The 15692-nt window shown below is 42.7% G+C and overlaps 2 protein-coding genes across 2 annotated transcripts in view; both read right to left on the bottom strand.

The window, feature by feature from the left end:
* Positions 1-15692, bottom strand: part of lcp2a (lymphocyte cytosolic protein 2a) — an 86874-nt gene that overhangs the window by 7780 nt on the left and 63402 nt on the right. Inside the window, exons 2-11 of the mRNA XM_033978496.2 lie at positions 7531-7552; positions 7245-7332; positions 3139-3201; positions 2185-2231; positions 2037-2099; positions 1926-1954; positions 1777-1820; positions 1434-1674; positions 335-408; positions 23-77 (exon numbers count right to left, since the gene is read on the bottom strand). Coding sequence (XP_033834387.1) covers positions 23-77; positions 335-408; positions 1434-1674; positions 1777-1820; positions 1926-1954; positions 2037-2099; positions 2185-2231; positions 3139-3201; positions 7245-7322 — 694 coding nt within the window. The 5' untranslated portion in view covers positions 7323-7332; positions 7531-7552. The remainder of the gene's footprint in view (positions 1-22; positions 78-334; positions 409-1433; positions 1675-1776; positions 1821-1925; positions 1955-2036; positions 2100-2184; positions 2232-3138; positions 3202-7244; positions 7333-7530; positions 7553-15692) is intronic.
* Positions 8681-15352, bottom strand: zmat2 (zinc finger, matrin-type 2). Its single transcript, XM_033978322.2, has 6 exons — positions 15286-15352; positions 13902-14004; positions 12790-12916; positions 11590-11663; positions 10250-10395; positions 8681-8847 (listed from the first exon to the last, which is right to left on the bottom strand). Exons 1-6 carry the CDS (start codon positions 15301-15303, stop codon positions 8704-8706), a joined length of 612 nt encoding a protein of 203 aa, XP_033834213.1. The 5' UTR covers positions 15304-15352; the 3' UTR covers positions 8681-8703.

Raw genomic sequence — 15692 nt, 5'->3', positions numbered from 1 at the left:
TTTAGTCCTGGTCCAGGCTCACATTTTCCTGCATGTTTAGGTCCGGTGGGGGGACGTGGAGAGACGTCTCGTCTCGTCTGTGTGAAAACACAAAATGTTTCAGTGAACAAAGGGAGGGCATCTGACACAGGACACAGGAGGATGGGAGGGCATCTGACACACAGGACACAGGAGGATGGGAGGGCATCTGACACACAGGACACAGGAGGATGGGAGGGCATCTGACACACAGGACACAGGAGGATGGGAGGGCATCTGACACACAGGACACAGGAGGATGGGAGGGCATCTGACACACAGGACACAGGAGGATGGGAGGGCATCTGGTACTTACAGTCCTGTGGGGGGTGCTCACTGGGGGGCGGGGACACAGTGCAGGGGGTGGGCCTCTGGAGGACATGTGACTGTCTGTAAACCAATCAGAACATTTGAATGTGCACCAGGACTAAACCAGGACTAAACCAGGACTAAACCAGGACTGAACCAGGACTAAACCAGGACTGAACCAGGACTAAACCAGGACTGAACCAGGACTAAACCAAGACTAAACCAGGACTGAACCAGGACTGAACCAGGACTGAACCAAGACTAAACCAGGACTAAACCAGGACTAAACCAAGACTGAACCAGGACTGAACCAGGACTAAACCAGGACTGAACCAAGACTAAACCAGGACTGAACCAGCACTAAACCTGGACTAAACCAGGACTAAACCAGGACTGAACCAGGACTAAACCAGGACTGAACCAGGACTGAACCAAGACTAAACCAGGACTGAACCAGCACTAAACCTGGACTAAAACAGGACTGAACCAAGACTAAACCAGGACTAAACCAGGACTAAACCAGGACTAAAACAGGACTGAACCAAGACTAAACCAGGACTAAACCAGGACTAAACCAGGACTAAACCAGGACTAAACCAGGACTAAACCAGGTCTAAACCAGGACTGAACCAGGACTAAACCAGGACTAAACCAGGACTAAACCAGGACTGAACCAGGACTGAACCAGGACTAAACCAGGACTAAAACAGGACTAAAGTAGGACTAAACCAGGACTGAACCAGGACTAAACCAGGACTAAACCAGGACTAAACCAGAACTAAACCAGAACTAAACTAGGACTAAACCAGGACTAAACCAGAACTAAACCAGGACTGAACCAGGACTAAACTAGGACTAAACTAGGACTAAACCAGGACTAAACCAGAACTAAACCAGGACTAAACCAGGACTAAACCAGGACTAAACCAGAACTAAACCAGAACTAAACTAGGACTAAACCAGGACTAAACCAGGACTGAACCAGGACTAAACCAGAACTAAACCAGAACTAAACCAGGACTAAACCAGGACTAAACCAGGACTGAACTAGGACTAAACCAGGACTAAACCAGGTCTAATCCTGGTCTGAGACAGGAGTGTCTCACCGATGTAGTCTCCGTCTCCCACGGGGGCACAGGGCAGTTTGTGGCTGAAGTCGTCTGGTTCTGAGGGGGGAGGTTCGTAGTCCGAGTCCTGTTCTTGGTCCTGGGTCTGGCTCTGGTACCGGGTCTGGACTTGGGTCGGTTCTAGGTCTTCACTTGGGTCTTCGTAGTCGCCCACGTCGTCTTCCTCGTTCTCCGGCTCCTCGTAATCATCGTCAAACTCATCGCCATCATCTGAATCGTCCTAAAACACCAGAAAGACCAGGTCTGGACCAGGTCTGGACCAGGTCTGGACCAGGTCTGGACCAGGTCTGGACCAGGACTAAAGTCTAGGGATGTTACTCACAAACTCTTCTCGGCCCCAGCCGACGTCGTCCGTCTCAGTTTCAACTAAAAACATTAAAATTAAAAACATTTTATTAATATTGTGTGAATTAGAACCAGGACTAAACCAGGACTAAACCAGGACTAAACCAGGGCTGTTTGTGGACGTACCTGGCTGTGGGTTTTTGGACTGACCGAAGCTGAAATACAAACAGAGTAAAGTCAAACTGAAGCTGATGTCACTGACACAGCAGGAATTGAACCCACAACCTTCAGACTCACGGGAAAAAACGCCGCTTTCCACTTTTCTGTTTGTGGATGTCAGAGATCAGCTTAGAAATCAACCTGAAAGAGAAAACCAGGACTGAACCAGGACTGAACCAGGACTAAACCAGGACTGAACCAGGTCCAGTTTTAGTGTTAAACTTACGGGTTGTAGGTTTTGGGGAATTTATCCAGGTCATTATTGGTTAAATTCTGAAAAAAAAAAAAGATATTATAAAGAGAAGAGAGAATGAGAGAAAACAGTGAGAGATGAAAGTGAAAGTGAAAGTGTTCGTCTGCTCTTGGGGCTGACCCGCTCGCACATTGAACAGTTTGAAATGTTTTTTTTTTAATTCTATGTAAAAATTTTAAGTTAGATTTGGGGATTTTGACCAACTTTGACGTGCGGCGTGTCCAGTTCAAAGGTCAAATGTTCAGGGCCGCTGAGCTGATGTCACCAGCATTCTGTGGGGGTGTGATGCTAACTGAAAGCACTGCTCTGTCTGAAGCTGTGTTTGACTTTCATCTGAATTTAATTTGAACACAATCTGACCAGAAACATCTCGTTTAGTTGGAGCAGATGAAATGATTTGTGATTTTAAACAAGTCAATCTCAAATAACATCACGGTCATAAGCTAGTTAGCATTAGCACTAGCATTAGCATTAGCCAACAGTTTTTCAGTGAGTCACTCTCGGCTGTTTGTGTAAAATCAAACTCTAAACAGGACCGTGAGCTCAGACTTGTGAAAATGAGCTCTTAAAGTCCATTTTGGGTTTTTTTTCCTCGAGTTTTCAGACGATCTTAAAATGTTTTAGACGGTGTTTGCCAACGCGTGCTTTGTGTCACCATGGTAACACACAACACGCCTCCTCAAATACACGCAGACTCGGCGCGACGTCACTGCAAAGTATCAGTTTACACGTTTGATTCGCTTGTTTTTCCTGTATCCACGGCGACCCCACACAGAGCCAGAAACGCCGCAGACTCGAGCCGACGTGTTGAGGCTTTAGTTTATTTCACTATTTGTATTTTCCCGCTCAAACGCCGCCTAATGTGATACTGAAAAAGAAAGAGAGGATGGAGAGATGGAATAAACAGAGAGAAGATCAGGATCTGACCACGAATCGCTCTCCCGTGATGCGGTTTAGAAGAACCACTCTGTCGCAGCCCTGAAGATTCCTCTGAAACAAACACAACACATTAAACAGGAAACGGAGCGCGCCACTTCCTGTCGGCATCAAGATGGCCGCCCTCGAGGAAACCCACAACGCACAATGAAAAAACCACCGATCTATAATAAGATTTAATCGTCTTGTGTAATGACACAAGAGGCTCAGAGCTGCACAGACACGAACATGCCTCAGTTTGGAAACACTTTTATGAAACAGAAATAAAAATAAAAACAACTGTGAATGAAGTGCCTCTTTAGACCATGGGAGTAAAATAAGACCTGAAGATAAAGTCGGCCTCGTGTTTTCAGTGGCCTGAGCTCGGCGTCATTTCCTGATTTGTCTTTTGTTCAAACTGAGTCCAGACACTTCGCTCCAGTCGCTATAGCAACTGTACAAACAAAACAAAAAAATCTAATTTACTCTTTACTCTAAAGATAAACTGTGAAAGAGTCTGATATGAAAATATTTAAAGTGAGACACACGTGTGACTTCAGCCACGAGCACGTTTAAAACACGTTTAAAAACATTTAAAAGATTTTTAAAACAGTTAAACCACAATGTCCAAAATCCGACGCTGGTGCCAAAAGCCCTGAAATGTTTCTCACCAATCAGAGCGATAGCGGCTCAGACGATAGCGGCTCAGACGATAGCGGCTCAGACGTTAGCGGCTCAGAGCGATAGCAGCAGGAACAATAGCAGATAAAGTGACAGCTGCTGGAACGATAGAGCAGGGGTCTCAGACTCACGGCCCGCGGGCCAATTGTGGCCCAGGGGCCCCGAGTTTGTGGCCCCCGCCTTAATATGAAAGTTTAATGTTGGTGCGGCGAGTTTGATTTGTGACACTTTACAGCGGTGTGTGCGGAGCTGAACGAACCAATCACAGTGGAGTATATGGCTCTGGGGGCGGGACATGGGGCTGAGTGACAGTTAAAGCCCGCGGCCTGTTTCTATAGGACACATTCGTCCCAGCGCCGTGTTCACTTAAAAAAGTGTTTTTAAGTTGCTGCCGAGCGGGACATTGTACATATATATGTACATAAATGTGTATAACTGTACATATATTTATATACATATGTACATAAATGTGTATAACTGTACATATATTTATATACATATGTACATAAATGTGTATAACTGTACATATATTTATATACATATGTACATAAATGTGTATAACTGTACATATATTTATATACATATGTACATAAATGTGTATAACTGTACATATATTTATATACATATGTACATAAATGTGTATAACTGTACATATATTTATATACATACGTACATAAATGTGTATAACTGTACATATATTTATATACATATGTACATAAATGTGTATAACTGTACATATATTTATATACATATATACGTACATAAATGTGTATAACTGTACATATATTTATATACATATATACGTACATAAATGTGTATAACTGTACATATATTTATATACATACGTACATAAATGTGTATAACTGTACATATATTTATATACATACGTACATAAATGTGTATAACTGTACATATATTTATATACATACGTACATAAATGTGTATAACTGTACATATATTTATATACATATATACGTACATAAATGTGTATAACTGTACATATATTTATATACATATATACGTACATAAATGTGTATAACTGTACATATATTTATATACATATATACGTACATAAATGTGTATAACTGTACATATATTTATATACATATATACGTACATAAATGTGTATAACTGTACATATATTTATATACATACGTACATAAATGTGTATAACTGTACATATATTTATATACATATATACATAAATGTGTATAACTGTACATATATTTATATACATATATACGTACATAAATGTGTATAACTGTACATATATTTATATACATATATACGTACATAAATGTGTATAACTGTACATATATTTATATACATATATACATAAATGTGTATAACTGTACATATATTTATATACATATATACGTACATAAATGTGTATAACTGTACATATATTTATATACATATGTACATAAATGTGTATAACTGTACATATATTTATATACATATATACATAAATGTGTATAACTGTACATATATTTATATACATATGTACATAAATGTGTATAACTGTACATATATTTAGTGGGATATTTCAGTTTAATGGTTCTGTTTTTGTGCAGGTTTCATTTGATCTGTGGTTAAATCACTTTAATTCCAGCAGAGGGCGCTGTTCTACACCTGAGTGTGCCAGAGCTGCACAGGTTTTCATTAAACACACGACCTGTAAACGTCTTTATTCAGATTTTACACTTTCATGTCGCTCTGTCGTAGGAGACGTGATCCAGTACAAACATTTAAACGTGTTTTGTGTAGTGGACTCCGCGCGGTGCATGATGGGATATAGCAGCGTGCCAAGTGTGCTCAGCTGCACGCTGCGGCTATGGCCGATCTCCATGGAAACGTATGATACATTTTCGGCCGCATTCGTCGGGTGCATGAAATGGGACAGCACAGGACCAGAAGTTATGTACGCCCTTAAATGCACCGTTTGAACGGCACTTTGAACAGTGACTTTTTTTAACAGCGTTTCCTGTGGAAAACCTACGGCCCCAGGTAAACTGAGACCTGCGCTAGAGCGGTAGCGGCGAGAGCGGTAGCGGCGAGAGCGGTAGCGGCGAGAGCGGAGCTAGCGCTCAGAGCAGGGCTAGCTTAAATCTTACTACGTTAACTTTTAGGAGCTTTTTTAGGAGATTTAAAATTTCATGTTGTAAAAATAAAGAAAAATTACAACAAAATCCAACTGTTGTGAAAGCCGGATGCCCCGTCACAGCACGGGCCGTTCACAAAAAATGAACTGTGCTCTGTGCTCTGTGCTCAGGTCAGAGGTCAGAGGTCAGGTACACTAACCCTCTGTTACCCTGTGCTCAGGTCAGAGGTCAGAGGTCAGGTCAAAGGTCTGATTATAGATCCATGTGGTCTTCGTTCACTGTTGTTGGTCAGATACTGTTGTGGCCACAGCTGCCCTGGGACAGACTGATAGAAGTGAGGCTGCCACTCTGTGCCATCGGCCCGACACACATCACGTTTGTACTGGACAATGAGACAAGAGTCTGTCCTAAGCACAAAACAAGTTCTATCCACAGGCGCCTTTGGCACCAGGTCCTGACCAGGTCCTGACCGGGTCCTGACCGGGTCCTGACCGGGTCCTGACCGGGTCCTGACCGGGTCCTCAGAGATTTAGTAAAATTATTTTGGCTGTGCCTCAGGTTCAGAAAAAACACAAAACACCAAAAATGTAAAATATAAACGTCATTTCACAATTTACAAAAACATGAAATGAAAAAGTGTGTCCAAACATTTGACCAGGACTAGACCAGGACTAAACCAGGACTAAACCAGGTCTAAACCAGGTCTAAACCAGGTCTAAACCAGGTCTAGACCAGGACTAGACCAGGTCTAAACCAGGACTAAACCAGGACTGAACCAGGTCTAAACCAGGTCTAGACCAGGACTAAACCAGGACTAAACCAGGACTAAACCAGGACTAAACCAGGACTAAACCAGGACTAAACCAGGTCTAAACCAGGACTAAACCAGGACTGAACCAGGTCTAAACCAGGTCTAGACCAGGACTAGACCAGGTCTAAACCCGGACTAGACCAGGTCTAAACCAGGACTAAACCAGGACTAAACCAGGACTGAACCAGGTCTAAACCAGGTCTAGACCAGGACTAGACCAGGTCTAAACCCGGACTAGACCAGGTCTAAACCAGGACTAGACCAGGACTAGACCAGGACTAAACCAGGACTAAACCAGGACTAAACCAGGACTAAACCAGGACTAAACCAGGTCTAAACCAGGACTAAACCAGGACTGAACCAGGTCTAAACCAGGTCTAGACCAGGACTAGACCAGGACTGAACCAGGACTGAACCAGGACTGAACCGGGTCTAAACCAGGTCTAAACCAGGACTAGACCAGGTCTAAACCCGGACTAGACCAGGTCTAAACCAGGACTAGACCAGGTCTAAACCAGTCTCACCTTTCGGAGGAATTCGGCGAGTTTCTCGGGGGTCCAGCCGATGACCTCAGAGCTGGAGGGGAGTCTGTTCTGACTCATCCTGAGTCCTGAAACGGAGACAAGTCCAGGGACTAAACCAGGTCTAAATCAGGTCTACAGCAAGTCTAAACAGGACTAAACCAGGTCTGAACCAGGTCTAAACCAGGACTAAACCGGGTCCAAACCAGGACTAAACCAGGTCCAAACCAGGACTAAACCAGGTCTAAAGAGCGTTTAAACCAGGTCTGAGTCGGGTCTGGACTCTCCTCTGTGGCGCAGACAAAATGGCGGAGACTGAAGTCGAGTCGAGTTTAGAGGAAGTGAAGAGCAGATGGAGAGAGCGACCACAAACAGGAACTGTGCACCAGAGTACTACTACTGCAGTACTACTACTGCAGAGGTACTACTACTGTGCAAAATAGTACTACTGCTACAGTACAGCAAGTACTGCACTGTACTGAACCCGTCACCAGCTCACAGTACTGCTACTACATAAACAAAAATATTCCAATGCAAGTACTGCAAAAAAGAAGTGCACCACCAGGAATACTACTGCGAATACTACTGCAAATACTACTGCAAATACTACTGCAAAAAGTACTATGCAAACAGAACTGCACAAACTACTGCCATGTAGAGAAGTACTAATACTACACATACAAGTACTACTACAAGTACTGCATAAAGTACTACAACTACTATATGAGACAGATTCAAAGGAAATGAGACAAACTCTGTACAAACCAAATGTTTTATTAAAATAATAAAAGTCAAAGCGAAATGAGAAAAAACACAATCTGAAAATGATTCATTAAGAGAGAGACCGGACCAGGGACCGGACCAGGGACCGGACCAGAGACCGGACCAGGGACCAGAGACCGGACCAGGGACCAGACCAGGGACCGGACCAGGGACCAGACCAGGGACCGGACCAGGGACCGGACTAAAGACAAGAGACCGGAGCAGAGACTGGACCAGGGACCGGACCAGGGACCGGACTAAAGACAAGAGACCGGAGCAGAGACCGGACCAGGGACCGGACCAGATGCCCTCCCGGGGGAGAGCACTGGGGAAGTTGGTAAATGTCTTTATTTGATGCCGGTGGTTTTCTGCTCAAAGCTATTTTTAATGTTTAACTTCCTGTGAAAAAGTGTCACATGACGCTGAGATATTTACTAGAAATGTCAAACAGAAGTGAATTAAAAAGTTCCGCGATGCAACTTTAAAACAATCAGGGAGAGAAGACTGAAACATGAACTGTTAAAATAATCCAAGAACATGTTTGTGAAGGGCATCTGACACAATCTGACACACGGGGAGGGCATCTGACACACGGGGAGGGCATCTGACACACGGGGAGGGCATCTGACACACGGGGAGGGCATCTGTCTCTTGTGTCTCTTGCGTCTCGTGTCCTGGCTGTGGGAGGGCATCCGGGGCATCAGTGGCTCTTCTTGGACGAGCCGAACCCGGAGAAGCCCATGACGGCGGCCATTTCGTCGTCCTCCTCCAGGTCCAGCTCCTCCTCCGCGCGCCGTTTCCGCTCCTTCAGCTTCTCCTTCTTGTACGCTTTGGCCTTCTCCTCCTGAACAGAGTCACGTCATCACAGAACTGACGACGCTCAGACAGAGGACACTCTGTTCCACCTTGTGATGTCATCATGTGGTGATACAGGAAGTGCTCCACTGTGTTTTTAAACTCCACCTTCACTAGAATCATCTGGATCATTTCAGTCCTGGAGTTGTCTCTTATCTCGACTGAACTAAAGGTAAAAGGAGCTGCGAACTTGAAAACTACCACTTGATGACATCACAAGGTGGAACAGAGCGTTTAGATCTTTGTAGATGTGACAGACGAATAATAAAGTGACTCAAACATGTGAATGAAACAAAAACTCCAGGTCTGTTTTTGAGGAGGAAACATCATCAGTACATGGATTAAACTTCACTGGAGTCCATTTTGTGTCATATTGGAGCTTTAATCATTTAAAATAGCTCAGTTAACTCTGTGTTTAAACCCACAGACTGTTTATGTAAATGGACAGAGCTAACCTGCTAGCCGCCGTGTTCCAAACAGGAAGTGATCATGGTGCACTTCCTGCTCCATCGACTCTGGCTCCAGTTCACTTTCTGTGTAAAAACTCCTCTCCTCTCTCTGTCCCCTCTGTGTCCCCTCTCTGTCCCCTCTGTCCTCTCTGTGTCCCCTCTGTCCTCTCTGTGTCCCCTCTGTCCTCTCTGTGTCCCCTCTGTCCTCTCTGTGTCCCCTCTGTCCTCTCTGTGTCCCCTCTGTCCTCTCTGTGTCCCCTCTGTCCTCTCTGTGTCCCCTCTGTCCTCTCTCTGTCCCCTCTGTCCTCTCTCTGTCTCTGTCCTTCAGACTCATTCTGGTCTTAAATGTTCGTATTAACCCTCTACATGATCCTGGGGTTTTTATTTCACTATTGTGTCTGTAAATCAAGATCTGAACATTAAAAACAGACAAATCAGGTCCTTCTGTCCCCGAGGTCGCTCCTGTTAGCGTTAGCATTAGCCTTAGCAACAGGTTTGATTGACAGCGTTGCTAAGGACGGGGGACAATAGTGACATTTAGTATCATGATTATCATGGCCAAAATAATTGCGATTAACGATTACGTCACGATAATCGTCGTCACTGACAGTTTAAAAATATTCTGGATATGAATAATTATAATTTTAATATTAAAGGTTCATGGAGAAGCTTTTTTCTTCTGCACATTCTGGTGACACAATCGATTATTGTCAATCCTTTTTATTACGATAAACGATATTACTGTGGTGAGATCTCTAGCGCCGCTCTCTGCTAAACCAGCGGTGTGGGCGGGAAGGGGCGTGACCTTCAACAGCCTCGCTCCTGATTGGCTCTTTGGTTGCTATGAGCTTCATTTGGAGCTGAAGCTGTGACGTCACACTCTCAGTCACTTCTTTACAGTCTGTGTTTAAGCCCCGCCTCCTCTTTGCGTTTTAAACCCACCTCTTCTCGCAGCTCCTTCATCCGCTCTTCAAAGTCGTACTCTTTCTGCTTCTCCTCCATTTTCTTTTTATTGGCCTCAAATCGCTTCTTGACCTGGTCCAGAGACGATCGCTCGACGCGCATCGACATGCCCAGGTTCCTCTGGTCTGGACATTTCAAACACAAAACACACGGCTTCAGGAACGCCACGTTTCAAACACACAACACTCCAGGAACGCCACGTTTCAAACACACAACACTCCAGGAACGCCACGTTTCAAACACACAACACTCCAGGAACGCCACGTTTCAAACACGCAACACTCCAGGAACGCCACGTTTCAAACACGCAACACTCCAGGAACGCCACGTTTCAAACACGCAACACTCCAGGAACGCCACGTTTCAAACACACAGAACACTCCAGGAACGCCACGTTTCAAACACGCAACACTCCAGGAACGCCACGTTTCAAACACGCAACACTCCAGGAACGCCACGTTTCAAACACACAACACACGTTTCACTGCAAAGTTTCACCGGACCTGCCATTAGATTATGAACTAGATCATTTTATTAAAAAAGGGGTAAAGAAGTAAATACCTCCTCTTTAATACCCCACAGATGTAAATACCTCCTCTTTAATACCCCACAGATGTAAATACCTCCTCTTTAATACCCCACAGATGTAAATACCTCCTCTTTAATACCCCACAGATGTAAATACCTCCTCTTTAATACCCCACAGATGTAAATACCTCCTCTTTAATACCCCACAGATGTAAATACCTCCTCTTTAATGCCCCACAGATGTAAATACCTCCTCTTTAATGCCCCACAGAAGTAAATACCTCCTCTTTAATACCCCACAGCTGTAAATACCTCCTCTTTAATGCCCCACAGAAGTAAATACCTCCTCTTTAATACCCCACAGATGTAAATACCTCCTCTTTAATGCCCCACAGAAGTAAATACCTCCTCTTTAATACCCCACAGCTGTAAATACCTCCTCTTTAATGCCCCACAGAAGTAAATACCTCCTCTTTAATACCCCACAGATGTAAATACCTCCTCTTTAATGCCCCACAGAAGTAAATACCTCCTCTTTAATACCCCACAGCTGTAAATACCTCCTCTTTAATGCCCCACAGATGTAAATACCTCCTCTTTAATACCCCACAGAAGTAAATACCTCCTCTTTAATACCCCACAGATGTAAATACCTCCTCTTTAATACCCCACAGGAGTAAATACCTCCTCTTTAAGATTAAAAGCGTCTCATTTTTAGGGTGAACACAGTTTCTATTTAAATGATTCAGGTGCATTTGTTAGGTCTGAACAGCAGAGGGCGCTGGACTCACGTTTCTTTCCATTGATGTGATCCAGGAAGTTTATGGAGTCCTTCACCACGCAGTCGCACACGTTACAATAATACCTGCAAACGAGGGAACAGCCAATCAGAGACGACACAAGTACAAACAGCCAATGACAGAGAGGCATTTCTGTGAGTTAACGCTGTACTTTAGATAAATAAGTGTCGTTTTAACTCTAGAATCAAATAAACTTTTATACACGACACTGTCAATCAAACTGGTTGCTAACGCTGGCAGGAGCAACGATGGAGAAAGAAGGAAGCTACATTTAGGGACAAAATGGTGAAATAAAAAGCCCAGGATCATGCAGAGCGGGTCGATGGAGCCGTGAGCGCACATCCTGTTTATAACACGGAGGTCAGCAGGTTAACCGTGTTCATTTACATGTACAGACTATGTGGAGCCCATAGGGTTTAACGTTTGTCAATTTCACCAAAATCATACTTATTTATTTTGGGCTTTTATTTTGGCGGTGTCACTACTTCCTGTGGAATAGCGTGGTTCCTCTCAGTTGTTATGAGAAGGGGGAGGGGGAAATTTGTTCCTTTGTTCAGAAAGTTCATGTTAGTACCGTTTGCATTTTGTTCATGATTTTTACGGCCTTTGCCATTGTTCTCGTAGATAAAAAATGTGTGAAATGGTGTTTCTATGCAGATGTGTCTTGGCGGCACGGTGACTGAGTGCCATCACTCATGTCTCACAGCAGAAGGTTTGGTTGATCCCCGGGTCGCCCAGGCCTTTCTGTGTGGAGTTTTTCATGTTTCTCCTCGTGTGTGGATGGGTTTCCTCCGGGTACTCCGGTTTCCCCCATCAACCAAAACATGAACGCCCTTCGAGACAACTGTTGTTGTGATTTTGGGCGTTACAAAAATAAATGAATTGAATTGAATTGAATTGAAATACAGCGCTGGGGAAAGGAGGAGTGTGTGTGGGACTTTGAGAGCTGGTGCTGTGACATATTTCACACAGGCACATTATAAGTCCTCTCTTTAATCCTCTCTTTAATTCTCTCTTTAATGGCAGAACCCGGTGTGGCCCAGTCCTTCTGACACAACACAGAAGGTGTCAGCGCGGACACGCCCCCTACATGTGTCATACGTGACATTTATACACAGACGAGGTGTATGAAGTGTCTAAGGGCGTGACACAGTCTGCGCAGGTGCGGCGTGTGCACGTGTAGAAGGTTACCCGCCCATCTCGGCCTGCGGCGTGGTTTTGGTGATGACGATGGTTTTGCCGAGTTTGGACTCCAGATCCACTTTGTAGTCTCTGTGTTTGAGGAGGTCTCGTTTGACGGGAGGAGCGAGCGCTTTGGCTGAAACACAGACGTCACTTATTCAGTTTGTTTAAATTAAATAAAACACACTAAGATTAAAGTGCCTAGAACAGGTTTTTATCATTCTCTCATTTTGACTTAATCTGGTGGAAAACGCCTGTCGTAAATATAAATGACAGTTTTACACAAATAAAGAAACAATTTGGGAAGAAAAGTTGAAAATCGGATCATTTTCTATTTTAGAGAGTCCCACATTGATGACGTCACACTGATGACGTCACACTGATGACGTCACACTGATGACGTCACACTGATGACGTCACACTGATGACGTCACACTGATGACGTCACACTGGTAGAATTGGGTCCAAAACTTGGGCTCAGTTTACACGAGAAACATTTTTCTGACACTTTAAACAAGATATTCAACAGAATAAAAGGTGTTTTCTTATATTTTCACTAGTCAAATAATAATTCCTGTGTCCGTTAAAGGTGTTTTGGCCCCATGTACTGCATGGCTGCTAGTTTGTTTGTTTTTTGTTTTTGCAGGTTGCTAGGTAACAGTTCTGAAATTTCCTCGTGTGATGTCATGATTTCCAAACAGGAAGTAAAATTTGAAAGTAAAAATAATGTCAAAACTGGGGTAATAACGGTTAAATCTTTTGTAAAATCTTAAATATAATAATCTTTACTTTTGGTAAAATGAGTAGTCTGACCTGTCATATGGACTTTAAGAAAATCTAGAGTCACAGCCGCCCTGAGGCAGGCGGAGGAGTGGCTGACATAGTGGTCATGGTGTGTACTATGTGTCCTATACATGTTCAGACTCAGCTCATTATAAACACGTTCAGGAAAGGTTCATTTCTGTCAATGTGACTTTTTTAGTACCGATACCTGTGAAACATGAGGATCGAGTTTCGATACTAGTATTGATTAGTATCTGATTTTCGATTCTTTTGACAACCCAAACCTCTAACATCTTAATAAACTCTATGAATGACCTAATATGACACGCGGGCCTCACCATCTCGGTTCCTCTCGCGCTCCCGCTCTTCGTTCAGCCGCTTTTGGGCCAGGTTTTCGTACTCGTCTTTGTCCCATTTTTTCCTGAAGTCGTTTCCTTTGGACTGAAACAGAAAGAACACGTTTCACATGAGGAAAGGGAAGTGCACAGACTCTCTCTACCTCTGTCACCAACATGAAGACGTCCATCAGAAATACAGAGACCATTTACGACAGTTTAAACCCATAAAAATAAAGGTCATTGACCTTCTGTCTGTGTCCAAGTCTTAAATATTTCTATGTTCACTTAACAAACATACATACGGCTACAGAATGACTTGACTATTAAGATTTTTGTCATAGCAATGAACCATTTAATATATATATCTTTTGAATGGTGGAAAAGTCCTCAAAATGTCACCTACAAACAGGAAGTTCAAACCAGGCCTGTCCCGATCAGCATCACATCGACTTATTGTTCAATATATGAAACCTAGGACAGTATATTTTAAGTTAAGGTTGTCCATATCTTATCTTGAGGACATTTGAGTATTTTTGTTGTGATACGCTAAGATTTGAGCTGTGGAGCAGTGAATAAGTCACTCTTATGGTTAATTATTGGTTCATTCTGCTGTTTATTTACCGGAGCTCACGTCTTTTAATGAAACAGTCTCTTTAAAAATGGTTTGCTGGGATTATCTTGTTAATTAAATCTTAATTGTGGCATAGTAGTAGTTTCAAATGGATCATGTATAGTGAAATAAAATCTGTCAACTGGACAAATCTTTGTAGGAATGAAGACGTTCAGGATGACTGAGGGACTACACAGATTTATTTATCATTTATCACAATATTTCTGTCACAATGTGTTATTGTGACAGGCCTGGTTCATTATTATTATTATGGTTGAATTAATTCATTATATTATTATTATTTTTATATTATTAGATCTATCTAAAAGAAAATCATGAATTAATTAATAAGAAAAAGAAGCTCTATTTAATAAAACATTCCAAACACACATTATTGTTACAGTCTCAAGATAAACACTTAATAAATAAATGTGAGTTTAAAGATTAAATACGTAATAAACTACAGATATTTTTAACTTAGGGGCAAATACAAAGTCAAAGGTGAAATATTAATTTATGACACTGACCGTACAACTGTTTATTTAAATGTAAACTTTATAAAACTGAGATTAAACCCGTTTGTTTTCGTTTAGCATCGGGCTAACAGTATGAGCTAACAGTGCTAACTCGGGAGTTTAGTGTTTTTTTTAAAGTTGTTTTAAACTCAAACTATCCTCTTGTTCAGGAGCAGATAGAGCCTCTTTCATTTACGTGATAAACGTTCACAAAGTGCACAGTTTGACTCACAAAATGTTTAAAATAAAGAGAAATTACCCCGCTGCCGGACGCCATTGTGTTTCCTCCGCACCGGAATACGGCTGTCGCAAAAACACACGGCGCTTCTTCTTCTTCGTTTGTTTAATGGCGACACTTCGGTGCATTTCCGCCCCCTGCTGGGCTGTGGCGGGTCACAGTGAAGATAAACACTTTTAACAACATTCGTCCACCTTGAAAAGTTAAATGACGGTTTAACATTTTCTCGTGAACCATTTAGTTTATAATTTTATTTAAATACAGCCCGTTTCTCTTTTTGAAATGTTAATGACGAGGAAACATGAACATTAAGATCAGAAAACAGAGTGACACGGGCGCTTCAAGTGTTTGTCCTTATGCGTGAGATAAAAATCAATAAATAAAAATACAAAAAATCAATAACTAAATCAGAATAATCAAACGTTTCT

This window comes from Periophthalmus magnuspinnatus, chromosome 14 (assembly GCF_009829125.3).
Source record: "Periophthalmus magnuspinnatus isolate fPerMag1 chromosome 14, fPerMag1.2.pri, whole genome shotgun sequence".
In the NCBI taxonomy this organism is placed as follows: Eukaryota; Metazoa; Chordata; class Actinopteri; order Gobiiformes; family Gobiidae; genus Periophthalmus; species Periophthalmus magnuspinnatus.
Note: the sequence above shows the minus strand (reverse complement) of the source record. Positions and strands in the feature narration are given on the sequence as shown.